The 15,304-nt window shown below is 44.5% G+C and overlaps 1 protein-coding gene across 1 annotated transcript in view; it reads left to right on the top strand.

Annotated features, from left to right (window-relative positions):
• The window catches only part of chb (CLIP-associating protein), a 49,470-nt gene that overhangs the window by 31,542 nt on the left and 2,624 nt on the right, over nt 1-15,304 (top strand). Inside the window, exons 13-21 of the mRNA XM_028318183.1 lie at nt 2,157-2,265; nt 2,939-3,046; nt 5,391-5,470; nt 6,851-6,995; nt 9,090-9,187; nt 10,137-10,288; nt 12,411-12,470; nt 13,495-13,641; nt 14,586-14,720. Of these exons, the coding sequence (XP_028173984.1) occupies nt 2,157-2,265; nt 2,939-3,046; nt 5,391-5,470; nt 6,851-6,995; nt 9,090-9,187; nt 10,137-10,288; nt 12,411-12,470; nt 13,495-13,641; nt 14,586-14,720 (1,034 nt within the window). The remainder of the gene's footprint in view (nt 1-2,156; nt 2,266-2,938; nt 3,047-5,390; nt 5,471-6,850; nt 6,996-9,089; nt 9,188-10,136; nt 10,289-12,410; nt 12,471-13,494; nt 13,642-14,585; nt 14,721-15,304) is intronic.

Below are 15,304 nucleotides of genomic sequence, written 5' to 3'. Positions count from 1 at the left end.
CTCGTGTCACGTAGCCTCGTCACTCGTGTCACGTTGCCTCGTCACTCGTTCCACGTTGCCTCGTCACTCGTGTCATGTTGCTTCGTCACTCGTGTCACGTTGCTTCGTCACTCGTGTCACGTAGCCTCGTCACTCGCGTCACGTAGCCTCGTCACTCGTGTCACATTGCCTCGTTACTCGTGTCACGTTGCCTCGTCACTCGTGTCACGTTGCCTCGTCACTCGTGTCACGTTGCCTCGTCACTCGTGTCACAGTGCCTCGTCACTCGTGTCACGTTGCCTCGTCACTCGTGTCACCGTGCCTCGTCACTCGTGTCACGTTGCCTCGTCACACGTGTCACGTTGCCTCGTCACTCGTGTCACGTTGCCTCGTCACTCGTGTCCCGTTGCCTCGTCACTCGCGTCACGTTGCCTCGTCACTCGTGTCACGTTGCCTCGTCACTCGTGTCACGTTGCCTCGTCACTCGTGTCACGTAGCCTCGTCACTCGCGTCACGTTGCCTCGTCACTCGTTCCACGTTGCCTCGTCACTCGTGTCCCGTTGCCTCGTCACTCGTGTCACGTTGCCTCGTCACTCGTTCCACGTTGCCTCGTCACTCGTGTCACCGTGCCATGTCACTCGTGTCCCGTTGCCTCGTCACTCGTGTCACGTAGCCTCGTCACTCGCGTCACGTTGCCTCGTCACTCGTTCCACGTTGCCTCGTCACTCGTGTCCCGTTGCCTCGTCACTCGTGTCACGTTGCCTCGTCACTCGTTCCACGTTGCCTCGTCACTCGTGTCACCGTGCCATGTCACTCGTGTCCCGTTGCCTCGTCACTCGTGTCACGTTGGAAGACCACCAGCAAGATACACACCTATACCGCGCAGCATGCTAATGGTGAGCACAACCGCATCATAAAATATTCATCTAAAGTTCGGTCGCTGAGCACGTAGAATTTCGTCCATTGACCCCAAGTTCGCACACTCACTGCGGCCGCCCGTCACACAGTCGCGATTTAATTACGCGCGAGTGAAAAGGATGGGTAGCTTGGGGTCGTTGGACGAAATTCTACGTGCTCGGCGACCGGGCTTTAAAGGCAACAAAGAACTTTATTTATTTATTTAACCGCATCCACATCCGTCCAGCAGCGACACAGCAGCACAGCAACTCGGCATAATGACGTTGTACGTGGATACACCACTTGGAGTTTCTCTGCGTGATCGAATCAAAAATGAGGAGACCTAAAGTGGCCGTGTGGTGACGGCAGAATAGTATACATTTGTCACCAACCCCTACTCTTCCCGCGGGTGTCGTAAGAGGCGACTTAGGGACTACACATCAAACAGAGAAAGGACAGCAGCGCTCTCTGACAAACATCAATCTTTTAAAATGCGATCTCCAACCCGCCTGCCAAGCGTGGGGATTATGGCAAAACCCTCCACTATAGTGGAGGAGGCTCATAGTTCAGCAGCGGACTGTAAACGGCTGTTGATGATGAAAGTGACCGACATAGCCTGCAAATTCACTAAAATCAAGTGGCAGTGGGCGGGGCACATAACTCGTAGGAACCATAGCCGCTGGGGCAGAAAAGTTCTCGAGTGGCCAACCACGGGCCGAAAGACGTAGCGTGGGCACTGGGCAGGCCTCCCACTAGGTGGACCGACGATCCGGTGAAGGTCGTGATGCGGACAGCGCAGGAATGGGAATCCTTGGGGGAGGCCTTTATCCAGCAGTGGACGTCATTTGGCTGAAACGAACTTAGCCAATGAGGGTTTTCGCGAATGAAAAATCCGCCAGACGGCAATACGTAGACGCGAGGTCCAAATGCTGCATGATTGGTTATTTTTGACATGAAATTGACAGATGAGGCCCATAGTAAGCGACCACGTCTCAGATCCGTATACCATCACTGGCAACACACATTGGTCAAATACTTTCGACTTGAGACACTGCGGTATTTCGGACGTGAGTATATGGCGAAGCATCCCGAACGCTGCCCATCCGAGTTGGATTCGACGATTGACCTCTTTCTCGAAGTTGGACCTACCTAACAGATATGTCAAAATCCACCAATCACGCAACAGTCAGACCCCACATCCACGTCCCGCCATCTAGCGGATCTTTCATTCGCGAAAACCCTCATTTGTTCAAGTCTCAACCTTACTTGTCTTGTTTCAGCGGAGTGCGGCAATCATATGTCGAGCAAGGACTCGGGCATCAGCCAGATGTCTGACGTCACGCTGTCCAACCGCGGCCACAATGGCGTCCCCAACGGGCATTATAACGCGTAAGTTACTTTTACACTCTTTAAAAAAGAAGGGATGTATGGAAAAAGAAAGAAATATCATTACCAGGTCATTTAGTCTCCACTGCAGGGACATGACTCGACGACGATCGTGTTTACGTAAGATTATGTACTTGTGAAATATAAAAAAAAAAATACTAGCTTTTGTCCGCGGCTTCACCCGCGTGAAATTTAGTCTGTCACAGGTCGTCATAAATTATAGCCTGTAATGTTATTCTGTGTTATAAACAATAATACTGTAAAGTTTCATCAAAATCCGTTCAGTAGTTTTTGCGTGAAACAGTAACAAACATCCAGACACCCAAACTTTCGCATTTATAATATTACTTAGTAGGACTAATAAAACTAAAATCGAACTGCGTAAGGCGGGCATCGAACCCGCTGGCAACCTGGCTGGCTGAAAATAACGCTGGCTGTAACACTTGAAAATTTCGACGGGTCATCCAGTGTCTAAGTAGCTCAGTTGGAAGAGCAATCGCCCGGCAAGCGGAAGGTCGTAGGTTCGATTTTTTTTAAGTCATTCAAAATTTTCAAAACAGGGTCCCATAAACCTATTCATAGACAATAGAGTGGGGGAGTGGTGACACGAACTAAACTTTAAAGCAACACCCTGTATTCGTCTTGTTCTAATCTAATAATGTCTATCTACCCTCAGAGAAGCTCTGGCGCGCGCGGCCTCTGCAGACAGTTCTGAAGAAGCTCCCAGCACTAAAGAGTCTTCGCCTGTACCGCACGCAAGGCTCGACTACCCTCACGCGCACGGGTGAGCTAATGTCAACCTTATTGCCTGAGATTAAGGTCCAAAATCAGTTTAAAATATTGGAGCTAGAGAAATTTCAGCTCAAAGGAAGCTCCCAGCACTAAAAAGTGCTCGCTTGTACTTCAAGGGAGGCTTGACTACCCTCACGCGCACGGGTGAGCTAATGTCAACCTTCTTGCCTTGGATTAACGTACAATTTGATTCACAGTTTGCAAACATTTCTAAAGTCCGGTCGCCGAGAACGTAGAATTTCGTCCAATGACCCCAAGCTACCCAACCTTATCGCTCGCGCGTAATTATGTTGCTGTCGCGCTCGCACACTCACTGCGGGCGCCCGTCGCACAGTCGCGACAGCAATATAATGACGCGCGAGCGATAAGGATGGGTAGCTTGGGTTCATTGGACAAAATTCTACGTGCTCACAGACCGGGCTTTAGGATGGTACATATCTGCCCTGTAACTGCCTATTCACTCTGGCCTTGCAAAGGCTCGGATTATAGTCTTCAGGGAAGACAGCAGCAGGCAGCGAATTCATGTCCCTAGCTGTTCTCATTATAAAAGAGTCATCGAAACGCTTAGTGCGAGCTGGTGGAATGTCAACAATGTAGGGATGGTAGGCTAACCTGTGTCTGGTTCCCCGGTGATGGAAGGAATAATGTCAACATTATTGCGTGGGATTAAGGTCCAAACAACTCGGTATTCTTCATTCCATCAACAACCGGTACCTTCATATGACCCCTAAACCTACACTAGCTCTATCTATTGGAAGGTTTTGCAACTATTTACAGCTTATACGGATGGTTCTCCTTACCTCAACCCTCCGTATTCAATGGGTGGCCTTGTAGGACAGTACGTAGTAATTCGGTGGCTCACCCATAGATGGCGTTGTACGGTTTTAAAAGGCGATATCATATGATTTTTTCTTGACTTTAAGATCTTAGTGATTTCCTAATATTGTATAATTACTTAGTTACATTCCTACAATTATACATAATAACTAAAATTTTTGGAAGTGACCAATATATTTTGTGATATTTGTGTGTGATATATTGGTCACTAAGAAATTACTATGAAAATACAAATCATCATTATCATTTCAGCCAGTGTTGCCAACTCGGATTTTGAAAAAGTCGTAGGACAGATTAGAAAATTACGTAGAAATGGTACAATTTCCATATAGAAAATACGTAGATCTACGTACTTTTTTTTCTGAGTGAAATGAAGAGAGTAGAGGTAGGTAAAAGTAATAAAACGACAATTTATATTACCCTAAAAGTAGTAAAGTACACTTTTATTGTGTATCATTTTCAGACAAATTAAATTTATACATAATTATATTTGTTGGAAAGAAGGAAGGAAGTTGAAAAATATAGAAATACAACAACATCTTCGAAATCTTAGCACAATCTTAGTTCGAAATATTTTTATAGTGTCAGTGACATTTACAGGGGGGCGCTGTACAGCATTTTTTCTATGGGGAAATGTCAAAATAACATTAGTTCCGACTTTTGCCACATGCCAAATAACCGTGATCGGAACCATGATCGAACTTTTTCGCAAAAGTAAAGGAAACAATGCCCATTCAGCCTATTTTGCAAATTTGATAGAAAATACGTAGATTCTGGGACTAAAGTTCGTAGGTTTGCAAGGAAGGCTTAAAATACGTAGATCTACGTAAAAATACGTAGAGTTGGCAACCAGAGGCGGCGTAAGGCGTAGGCGACGTGGGCCACCGCCTACGGCCTCGCGGTACAAGGGGCCTCGCGCATCAAAAATTTTGAAAAAATGTATACAAGGAGGAGATGACAATATCACAATACGAACATTGACTATTAAATATAAATTCTTGATAATTAAACAATGTAGTTAAAAATAAAAATATATTTTTTTCCAAACAAATTCAGCCATAATCAGACACAAAATTAAGCAACAACACGGTTTTAAGTGACGAACATTATTCTTTGGCGCAATATTCCTTTAAAAATAATCACTGAATCAAGAAATCAGAAACTGTCAATGTATAGGTAGACCTTTGACCCTTTTTTTTTATTATTTCATTATATATAAATCCGTCTTCAGGTCGCCACAGAACAAGGCCTCGCGAAATCTGTCTTGCCCACATCAAATTTAGGTCTTGCCCCGCCTCTGTTGGCAACCCTGTTTCAGCCATAGGACGTCCACTGGTGAACATAGGCCTCCCCCAATTCCACAATGGCCGGTTGGTGGCGGCCTGCATCCAGCGCTTTCCTGCTACCTTTACGAGGTCGTCGGTCCACCTTGTGGGTGGACGTCCTCCGCTGCAACATTAATATCAAATCAATATTAATTTTTTGTTTTTTTTTCGCAGAGAATTCAATTCAAGTCACCTTGGCAGAGACAAGATGAAACCTTACGAAACGGACGAGAATGGATATATTATTACCAAATGTAAGTTAATTACATCATCATCATCATTTCAGCCATAGGACGTCCACTGCTGAATATAGGCCTCCCCCAATGCTTTCCATGTTGATCGATTGGTAGCGGCTTGCGTCCAGCGCTTCCCTGCTACCTTTACGATGTCGTCGGTCCACCTTGTAGGTGGACGTCCCACGCTGCGTTTTCCGGTACGCGGCCTCCATTCCAGAACCTTTCTGCCCCATCAGCCGTCAGTTCTGCGTACTATGTGCCCTGCCCATTGCCACTTCAGCACTTATTTACATATCACTACTTATTTAAACCTTTTTAGGGTTCCGTATCCAAACTTCCAAAGGTCAATCAAAACTTTAAAATCCAAACTTAACCCTATTACTAACGCCCGTATTCTCAAACATTACTATGAGGTCTCACAGTGCGCGTGGACGCACAGGGTGACACACGAACCAATCACAGAGCTCCATTCAACGCTGTGCGTTCAATTTGCTGCTTCACTTAATCAAGCATCGTTTGGGAATACAGGCGTAAGACTCCACCGTCTGTCTATCTATCACCAGGATGTATTGTATATGTCACCGTAACATTGTGAATTTCGTCAGATTATAATCTGACGTAGTTAGATTACAATCTAACCTAACCTAACCCACTGTTAGTTTACAGTCTCACGCGTTATATTATAAACTGACGGAGTTCACAATTTCGCGTTGACATATAGATCGTTTCATCCACTCGGCCTTGCCCCAGCAATGTTTGGTCCCGGTCGCGCGGGGTGCGGGGAGTGTGGTCCGAGCAAGCCGTAAGGCATTACTGTAGTGTGCGTGTGCACTCATGGAGCATTCGCGTGGACCGATAACACTCAAACATTAGCGGAAGAATGGTGGGGCGCGTCCGAGTCTATGAAACGATCTTTTTTTATCCACAACGAGGAAGCTCTTGGCCTGTATCTCACCTGATGGTAAGTGACGATCAGGCCGCAGGTGGAAGCGAGCTTCACCCGGAATCCTCAACCACGGAGGAACTGACTATCTTACCTCTAACTACCGGAACACAACAATGCTGTTAACATTGTTATTATGGCGACAGACTTTTATAGTCTGGTCTGTGAGCACGTAGAATTTTGTCCAATGTCCCCAAGCTACCTATCCTTATCGCTCGCGCGTAATTATGTCGCTGTCGCGCTCGCACACTCACTGCGGGCGCCCGTCGCACAGTCGCGACAGCAATATAATTACGCGCGAGCGATAAGGATGGGTAGCTTGGGGTCATTGGACAAAATTCGACGTGCTCACAGACCGGGCTTTATACATATCTACAACTTGTACGGAACTGTCAGAACGAGAGTCCGACTTGTATTTACCCGGTTTTTTCCTAATTTTAACGCATCTTTCGCAGCGGGCCTCCGTGAACAAGAAGTCTTAGAAGCCCTATGCAAGCTTGACGCGACGCAAGCGCCGCCTGAACAATGGGAGCGTCTATTGCTGGCCACACATGAGCTTTTGAAATATGGAGATTGCCGCGCGCCTTGCGAGTATTTCAAGTAAGTACTTTTTTATGAACAAGACAGGTTCGTTCGTTTCAGCCGAAAAACATCCACTGCTGGACAAAGGCCTACCACAAGGATTTCCACAAAGACCGGTCCTGCGCCGACCGCATCCAGGCACCTCCCGCGACCTTCGCCAGTTCGTCGGTCCACCTAGTGGGAGGCCTGCCCACACTACGTCTTCCGGCTCGTGGTAGCCACTCCTTTCCTGCCCCAGCGACCATCAGCTCTGCGAGCTATGTGCCCCGCCCACTGCCATTTGATTTTAGCGACTCTTGCGGGCTGTCGCCCGTATTCACAAACATTACTATGAGGTTTCACAGTGCGCGTGGACGCACAGGGTGACTCACGAACCGACACACAGGTCGACAATAACAAAAAACAACCCGGCTCCAATAGATATGCTTCTAGTGTCGTTTGAAAGGTCTTACCAAGTCCAAGACGAACAACTTTTACTATGGCCACCAGCCTCAGATCTGGTTGTGTTCGAAGATAAACATACTTTTTTGCAAAATGGTCCCGGCTCCAATAGTTGGGTCATTGTCAAATTTTGCGCAGGTAAATGTGTCCCTCAACATTTTTTATTTTTTTGTTAGTAATAATGTCAAAATCCTTTACGAATTATGTATTAAATACAAAATACATCGCATTAGCGAACATCCACTATTGGAATAACGACTCAAGTTTCAATATTTTTATTTTTTTTTAAAGTAACAGAGTGGTCATTATTGGTAACAGAAAGGTTTTCCTTACAAATTGTACCTGTCCCATGTAGCATTCCGTTACAATAAACATCAAATAATTGCATTTTCTACTATAGTAACCTTCTTAAAATAAATTATCATCGTAAACAGAGTATTATAAATATTCAATAAAATATGTTTTAAAATCAGTCAGTATAAAATGTACTTTTTAAATAATTTTCTAAACTTTGTCCCACGTACTATCTGGAACCACCTGGACCACTATGTTACTAACTAATTCACGACTCAAAATGGAAATGGCGGTATTTTGGATATTGTTTAATCTTGGGTGGGATGTCTGCATTCGTCGTGGGAGTTCGTTAGATCGGGAGGAGAGGTAAGTCGCTCGGCAGTCGACCGCAAGGTGTTGAACGTGCTGCGTGTTTTTATTGCGCATCCACTTTGTTACCTACCTATTCACGTAAGTAAATGAATGTTTTTTCATTAGTTTACGTTATAATCCCTTAGTTAAACTTGAGAAATAAGTTATTTCAAATTTTCAGCTACTCTTCCAAGAAAATCTAATTTTTATTACTATAAAGATAAGGAATCTATAAGAAAGTAAGCTCTTGATTGATAAATTACAGTCATAAGTTAATGTTTTGATGAAGTGATTTGGATCTCAAGCTCAATAAGTGCAAATTATTACATATTATTCAATAAAAATAACAACTATGTTACTGTGTTACAACTCTGTTACTTTTCTGTCCCAAAGATTAAAGAACATAGTAAGATTTTAAAGAAAAGCTAGTCAATATAATATAGCAAATATCGCGATGCGTTAATTTATTAGATATTTTTACAGTATTATGTTCCAGTTAGCTGCTGATAAATAGATATTTGGAGGACTTAAGTAGAATTTAAGGTATTTTAATATTCAAGAAGTAACAGAGTTGTTTAAGAGTTTAGATTGATGATTGTTAAACTTAAAAAAAGACTGTTATGATTCTAAATATATGTAAAAGATATAATACTGTTTAATATTAGTCCCAAAATATTTGCGACTGACTTGTTTAATTTCATAATAAAAGCTAAAACGTAATGGTAACAAAGTTGTATTTTTTTTCACCCTGATCCATTAAATCTGGAATAAATCTTAAATTATTGGTTAAACATCGCGGCAAACTGTAATAGATAATAATTCAGTTGTTATAACGGACACGGACATAGAAAAAAGTAATATCTAAGCATATATTTATTTTGAAAAAAATATGATTTTAAGTTACATTTACCTGCGCAAAATTTGACAATGACCCAGTTATGTTTGTGGTGTCATTTCCATCCATCATCCTTTCTACACACCTACCTTATATTTAATTCCTAAATTCAATTATTGTGATTGTTTCAGAAACATCGTCAGGGTGGCGCTGGCGGCGCTGACGATCGAAGAGGGTTCGGGCGACAAGGAGAACACTGAGAACGCTTCCAACGCACAGCAGTCTTCAGGTAAGCGAATATCATGGCCTAGGACATGCCATGTCACGGGGTTTGCGATTAGTATCATAGCTCATGAGTTGATACTATCTACTATCATTATTCAAATCCCCAAGTTACAACACCAGACCATTTTGGGCCCCCCGCTATACAGGGTGGAAACGATAAGTGATCTCACTCGATTATTTCTAAACTATACAAGATATCGAAAAACTGGTTATTGATCCTGAAAGTGCTTCACGAGCTCTTTCAAACGGTATCAGTAATAGGTTACAGAATTAACTGGATCTTTCTGAAAATTCAATGTTTTCAGGCTCCATACTAAATGTATGCCAGCTACACAATATTAGAAGTGTTATTTTTTTTTTATTCAGTAATAAATACTTAAATTGAACTCTAAATTGCATTCTTGTTTAAAATTATTCATAAAAAACATTGGTTTTAGGCTTTACTTGCTATAATATTATCAAAACATGAGTGCCATGACTGGCAGTACTAAATGTATGGAAGCTTGAAACATTGAATTTTCGGATAGATTCAGTTTATTTTGTAACCTATTATTGGTACCGTTAGATAGAGCTCGTGAAGCACTTTCAGGATCAGTAACTAGTTTTTGGATAGCTTGTATAGTTTATAAATAATCGAATGAGATCACTTATCGTTTCCACCCTGTATACGCGCATGGATCTATCTGTAAGCTCACTTTCATTTGTACTAAGGTTTCTATAACAGGCTATTTCTTCTAAAAATCGTTGAAAAGAAGCCATACAGTTGTAGTGTACACTCATTTTGATAATTAATTCTTCTGGTAGTTTTTTGTTGTTGAAATTTAATTATTCTTTCTTTCTCCTTGAGTACCATTCACTAGTTTCTGTCCTTAGCATGCAACAAATGATTTCATTTTTAAACCACTGTAAAAGTTCGCGTGTTTTACTAAAGGCTAACCACTTAACCCGTCCAGGCTGGGGCACGGCCAACGAGCGCGCCGCGGCCGAGGCAGTGAAAGTGTTAATCTGGCTGTGCCGCCGATCCGAAACGCGCGCCCAGTGGCTGGACTACTTCGACCTTATACTGCTGAAGCTTATCAACGCATACGGAGCGTTAAACAAGGAGGTAAGGGACAGAGTGACAATAGGGTGGGGACAGGGTGACAGTAGTGGGGACAGGGTGACAAATGAGTGAGGACAGGGTGACAATAGTGGGGACAGGGTGGCAAATGAGGCAGGACAGGGTGACAATAGTGTGGGGACAGGGTGACAATAGTGTGGTGTCAGCGTGACAATCGTGGGGACAGGGTGAGAATAGCGTGAGCACAGGGTGACAATAGTGTGGGGTCAAAGTGACAACAGTGAGTGACAATAGTGGGGACAGGGAGATAATAGTGGTAACATGGTTACAATAGTGTGGGGACAAGGCCAATATAGACTGGACAGATTGTCATAGAGTGGGGACAGGTCGACAATACAGCGAAGTGTGTAGACAAGACGTTATCAACAGAGGTTTTGACAATCTGTCAAATGCCAAGAAGGAGATGACTGTAGACAGGTCGACAAGGAAGAAGAAATAAAGCAGTTAGTGTAGATAAGTCTACATCTACAGGGAAGTAAGTGAAAGTGTTAATCTGGCTGTGCCGCCGATCCGAGACGCGCGCCCAGTGGCTGGACTACTTCGACCTTATACTGCTGAAGCTTATCAACGCGTACGGAGCTTTAAACAAGGAGGTAAGGAGGACAGGGTGACAATAAGGTGGGGACAGAGTGACAATAGTGTGGAGACAGGGTGACAATAGTGGTGACAGGGAGACAATAGTGGGGACAGGGTGACAACAGTGGTGACAATTGAGTGAGGGCAGGGTGACAATAGTGGGGACAGGATGACACTAGTGTGGGGACATGGTGACAATAGCGTGGGAATAGGGAGACATTAGTGTGTGGACAGGGTGACAGTAGTGGGGGGGGGGCAGGGTGACAGTAGTGTGTGGACAGGGTGACAGAGTGTGGGGACAGGGTGACAATAGTCTGGACAGGGTAATAATAGAGTGGGGACAGTTCGACAATATAGCAGGACAGGACGATGATAGTGTATGGACACAGCGACAATAGAGTGTGGAAAATGATAGAAGCGACACTAGAGTGGGAAAGGGCGACAATTAGCGAAGAGTGTAGATAAAACGTTATCAACAGAGGTTTTTACAAGCCGTCAAGCTCCAAGAAAGAAGCGAGTATAGACAGGTCATCATACAGGGCAGTAAGTGTGCAAACAAGTCTTCAATACATATGTGGAGGCAGTGAAAGTGTTAATCTGGCTGTGCCGGCGATCCGAGACGCGCGCCCAGTGGCTGGACTACTTCGACCTTATACTGCTGAAGCTTATCAACGCATACGGAGCGCTCAATAAAGAGGTAAGGGACAGGGTGACAATTGAGCCAGGACAGGGTGACAATAGTGTGGGGACAGAGTGACAATTGTGTGGGGACAGGGTGACAATAGTATGGTGACAGGGTGACAATAGTGTGGGGGGCAGGAAGACAATAGTGTGGACAGGTTGATAATAGAGTGGGAACAGCTCGACAATAGAGTGACATATACGAAGAGAGAGAGTCGACGTAGACTGTATACAGGTCGATATAGACAATGGACAGGACGACACGACATAAAGTGTGGACAGGTTGACATTGACTATACAGATTGACATAAGAGTGTGGACAAGTCGACATAGACTGTGGACAGGTCGACATTGACTGTGGACAGCTCGACAATAGAGTAGACGGACATAGACAGACGGTGGACAAGACACAATAAAGTGCGCACAGAGCGAAAATAGAATGGGGACAGGTTGACACTACATTAAAAAAAGTTATTTTGTGCCAGTTAGAACCATGTTAGAGAATCTTCGCTCTATCACTTAGGCCCAGTTTTTTGATTCGTAGTTAAATTAACCAATAGTCAAATTTGACAGATGTCAAATGACAAGTGGTCAAATATCAGAAAAAAATGTTTTTCGAACAATGGTTAGCTTGACTTTTAGTACATTTTTTAACTATTAGTTATCATTTTGTTAATATTTCACCATTAGTTGCAAAATTTAACAGTTAGTTAATTTAACTATGAATCAAAAAACTGGGCCTAATGTTTGATACTTACTGACGGTTTTAAGATCGAATCTTTTATGAAAAATAGATTTCTCTGTAGGTTTGTTGATTTTTCATTGTAATATTTTGAATTGTTTTCCGCAGGTGATGCGAGCAGTGGACGCCGGTATGCCGCACATCGCTCAGGCATTGCCGGCACAGCAGGTAATTAACAAGCTTAATAAATTTTTATAGTATTTTAGGCTGGTTTTAGAGTCACGCTGACCGTCAGCGCTGACAGCCGAATTGTATGAGGCTGGTTTTAGAGTCACACTGACCGTCAGCGCTGACAGCCGAATTGTATGAGGCTGGTTTTAGAGTCACGCTGACCGTCAACGCTGACAGCCGAAATGTATGGGGCTGGTTTTAGAGTCACGCTGACGCAAACTGACCGTCAGCGCTGACAGCCGAAATGTATGGGGCTGGTTTTAGAGTCACGCTGACGCAAACTGACCGTCAGCGCTGACAGCCGAAATGTATGAGGCTGGTTTTAGAGTCACGCTGACGCACGCTGACCGTCAGCGCTGAGAGCCGAAATGTATGAGTCTGGTTTTAGAGTCACGCTGACCGTCAGCGCTGACAGCCGAAATGTATGATAATGAAGCGTCGGCGCCGAGCGATCAGCGTCACTCAGAAACGTTCCCTTCAATGAGGGTTTTCCCATATGAAAGATCCGCTAGATGGCGGGACGTGGATGTGGGGTCTGACTGCTGCGTGATTGGTGGATTTTGACATATCTGTCAATGTCATGTCAAAAATAACCAATCATGCAGCATTTGGACCTTGCGTCTACGTATTGCCATCTGGTGGATTTTTCATACGCGAAAACCCTCATAACATACATATTTATCTGTCAGCGCCGAAGATCAGCGAGCGGTCAGCGCGATACTAAAACCAGCCTTAGGCCCAGTTTTTTGATTCATAGTTAAAATAACAAATTGTTAAATTTTGCTACTAATGGTTAAATATTAACAAAATGTTAACTAATAGTTAAAAAATGTACTAAAATTCAAGCTAACCATTGTTCGAAAAACATTTTTTTCTGATACTTAACCACTTGTCATTTGACATCTGTCAAATTTGACCATTGGTTATTTTAACTACGAATCAAAAAACCGGGCCTTATAGGTTCAATTCAGTGGTGTAATTAATGTTTTACACAGTTAATAACAAAATGATTTCCACTCAGGTGCTAGCTCTCCTCAAGCCGGTGATCCGCACCCGCGGCTATCCCACGTCCCTGTGCGCGCTCAAGCTCGCCGCAGAGGTGGCCAAGGCTCGCAGCCACGAGCTGAGCGACGAGACTGTGGCCTCGCTCATGGAGGGCGTCGGACAGGTAACTAAACATGCTTCCATCTAGGTGCTAGTCCTTCCACACAGGTGCTAGTCAACAAAACATGCTTCTACACAGGTGCTAGTCAGCAAAATGTGCTTCCATTCAGGCGCTAGCTCTTGGTCTCTGATAGAAGGGGTCGGACAGGTGACTAACATCCTTCCACACAGGTGCTAGCCTCCTCAAGCTCGCCGCAGAGGTGGCCAAGGCTCGCAGCCACGAGCTCAGCGACGAGACCGTGGCCTCGCTCATGGAGGGCGTCGGACAGGTGACTAAACATGCTTCCATCTAGGTGCTAGTCCTTCCACACAGGTGCTAGTCCTTCCACACAGGTGCTAGTCAACAAAACATCCTTCCACCCAGGTGCTAGTCAGCAAAACATCCTTCCATCTAGGTGCTAGTCAACAAAACATGCTTCCACATAGGTGCTAGTCGACAAAACATTCTTCCATCTAGGTGCTAGTCAGCAAAACATCCTTCCACCCAGGTGCTAGCCTTCGGCCTCTGATGGAAGAAGGTGAACAGGTCAGCAAAACGTGCTAGTCCTCGGTTTCTAACTAAAGGTGTCGGACAGGTGAGAAAACGTCCTTTCACACAGGTGCTAGCCCTCGGTCTCTGATGGAAGGATAATAATAAATAATAATAATAATAATAAAATCATTTATTTGCAAGAACATGGTTACAGATTGGTGTTAATTTAGTTAATTCCAGCATATTCTGTCGCATGCGACGTGCAAAAGTTCTTGTTAAGGAGTAAGACAGACGGGAAACAAGCAACTAAACAATACATTGCTTATATGTTACCCAATCAAAGATGATTGAAAGTTTTGTTGTCTCCTTGATGTTATTCCTAGGGTGTCGTTCAGGGGACCCCTAAGGGGGCCTAGGGGATTTTTGAACAGCACCAATCAAAAACACCTCCATCTAACCGCCCACTCTTCTTCCAGCTGGCCGACCACCAGAACTCTGCTGTGCGCAAAGCAGCTGTGTTCTGCATGGTGGCCTTTACCTTCGCGCTGGGCGAGGAGCGTATGCAGCCGCATCTCAAGCACCTGTCCGTCAGCAAGTACCGGCTGCTGCAGGTGAGTCAGCAACATCATTTATGACGGTTTAGTTAGGCGCCAAATGTCAAAATGATTCACAAAACGTCAGATTCGCAAAATGTCAGGAGACGTGACTTACTTGACTTAAGGTCCTATGTCCCCTAGATGGGGCAGAGGGCGTCCACAACAGTCCTCCATCTCGTTCGGTCTTGAGCTTCACGTTTGATCTCGCTCCAAGTCTTGCCGATCTTCTTCGCCTCGTCCGCTACAGTGCGCCGCCAAGTGTGTTTGGGGCGACCACGTTTGCGTTTTCCTTGGGGGTTCCAATCCAGAGCCTGCTTAGGGATGTGATCGGGGTCCCTTGAGAGTGTGGCCAATCCAGTTCCACTTGCGGCGCTTGATCTGCTGGTCGATCGGAATTTCCTGGGAGCGTTCCAATAGCTCGACGTTGGAGATTTTCTCAATCAATGCAAATAATTCTTAATATAATATACTCGCAATGATGTAATATTTTAATATAGAACACAAATAATCAAGTATAGTACCTACCTCGCTTTTGTTAAATGTCTGCAAGCGAGTCAGAAATCACTTGTCAGCGCGACTACGCAAGACGTTCTCGCAGA

The sequence above is a fragment of the Ostrinia furnacalis genome, unplaced genomic scaffold (assembly GCF_004193835.3).
Source record: "Ostrinia furnacalis isolate ACB-3 unplaced genomic scaffold, ASM419383v2 OfSCF6691, whole genome shotgun sequence".
Taxonomy (NCBI): Eukaryota; Metazoa; Arthropoda; class Insecta; order Lepidoptera; family Crambidae; genus Ostrinia; species Ostrinia furnacalis.
The sequence above is the reverse complement of the archived record's forward strand: the minus strand, read 5'-3'. Positions and strand labels throughout refer to the sequence as shown.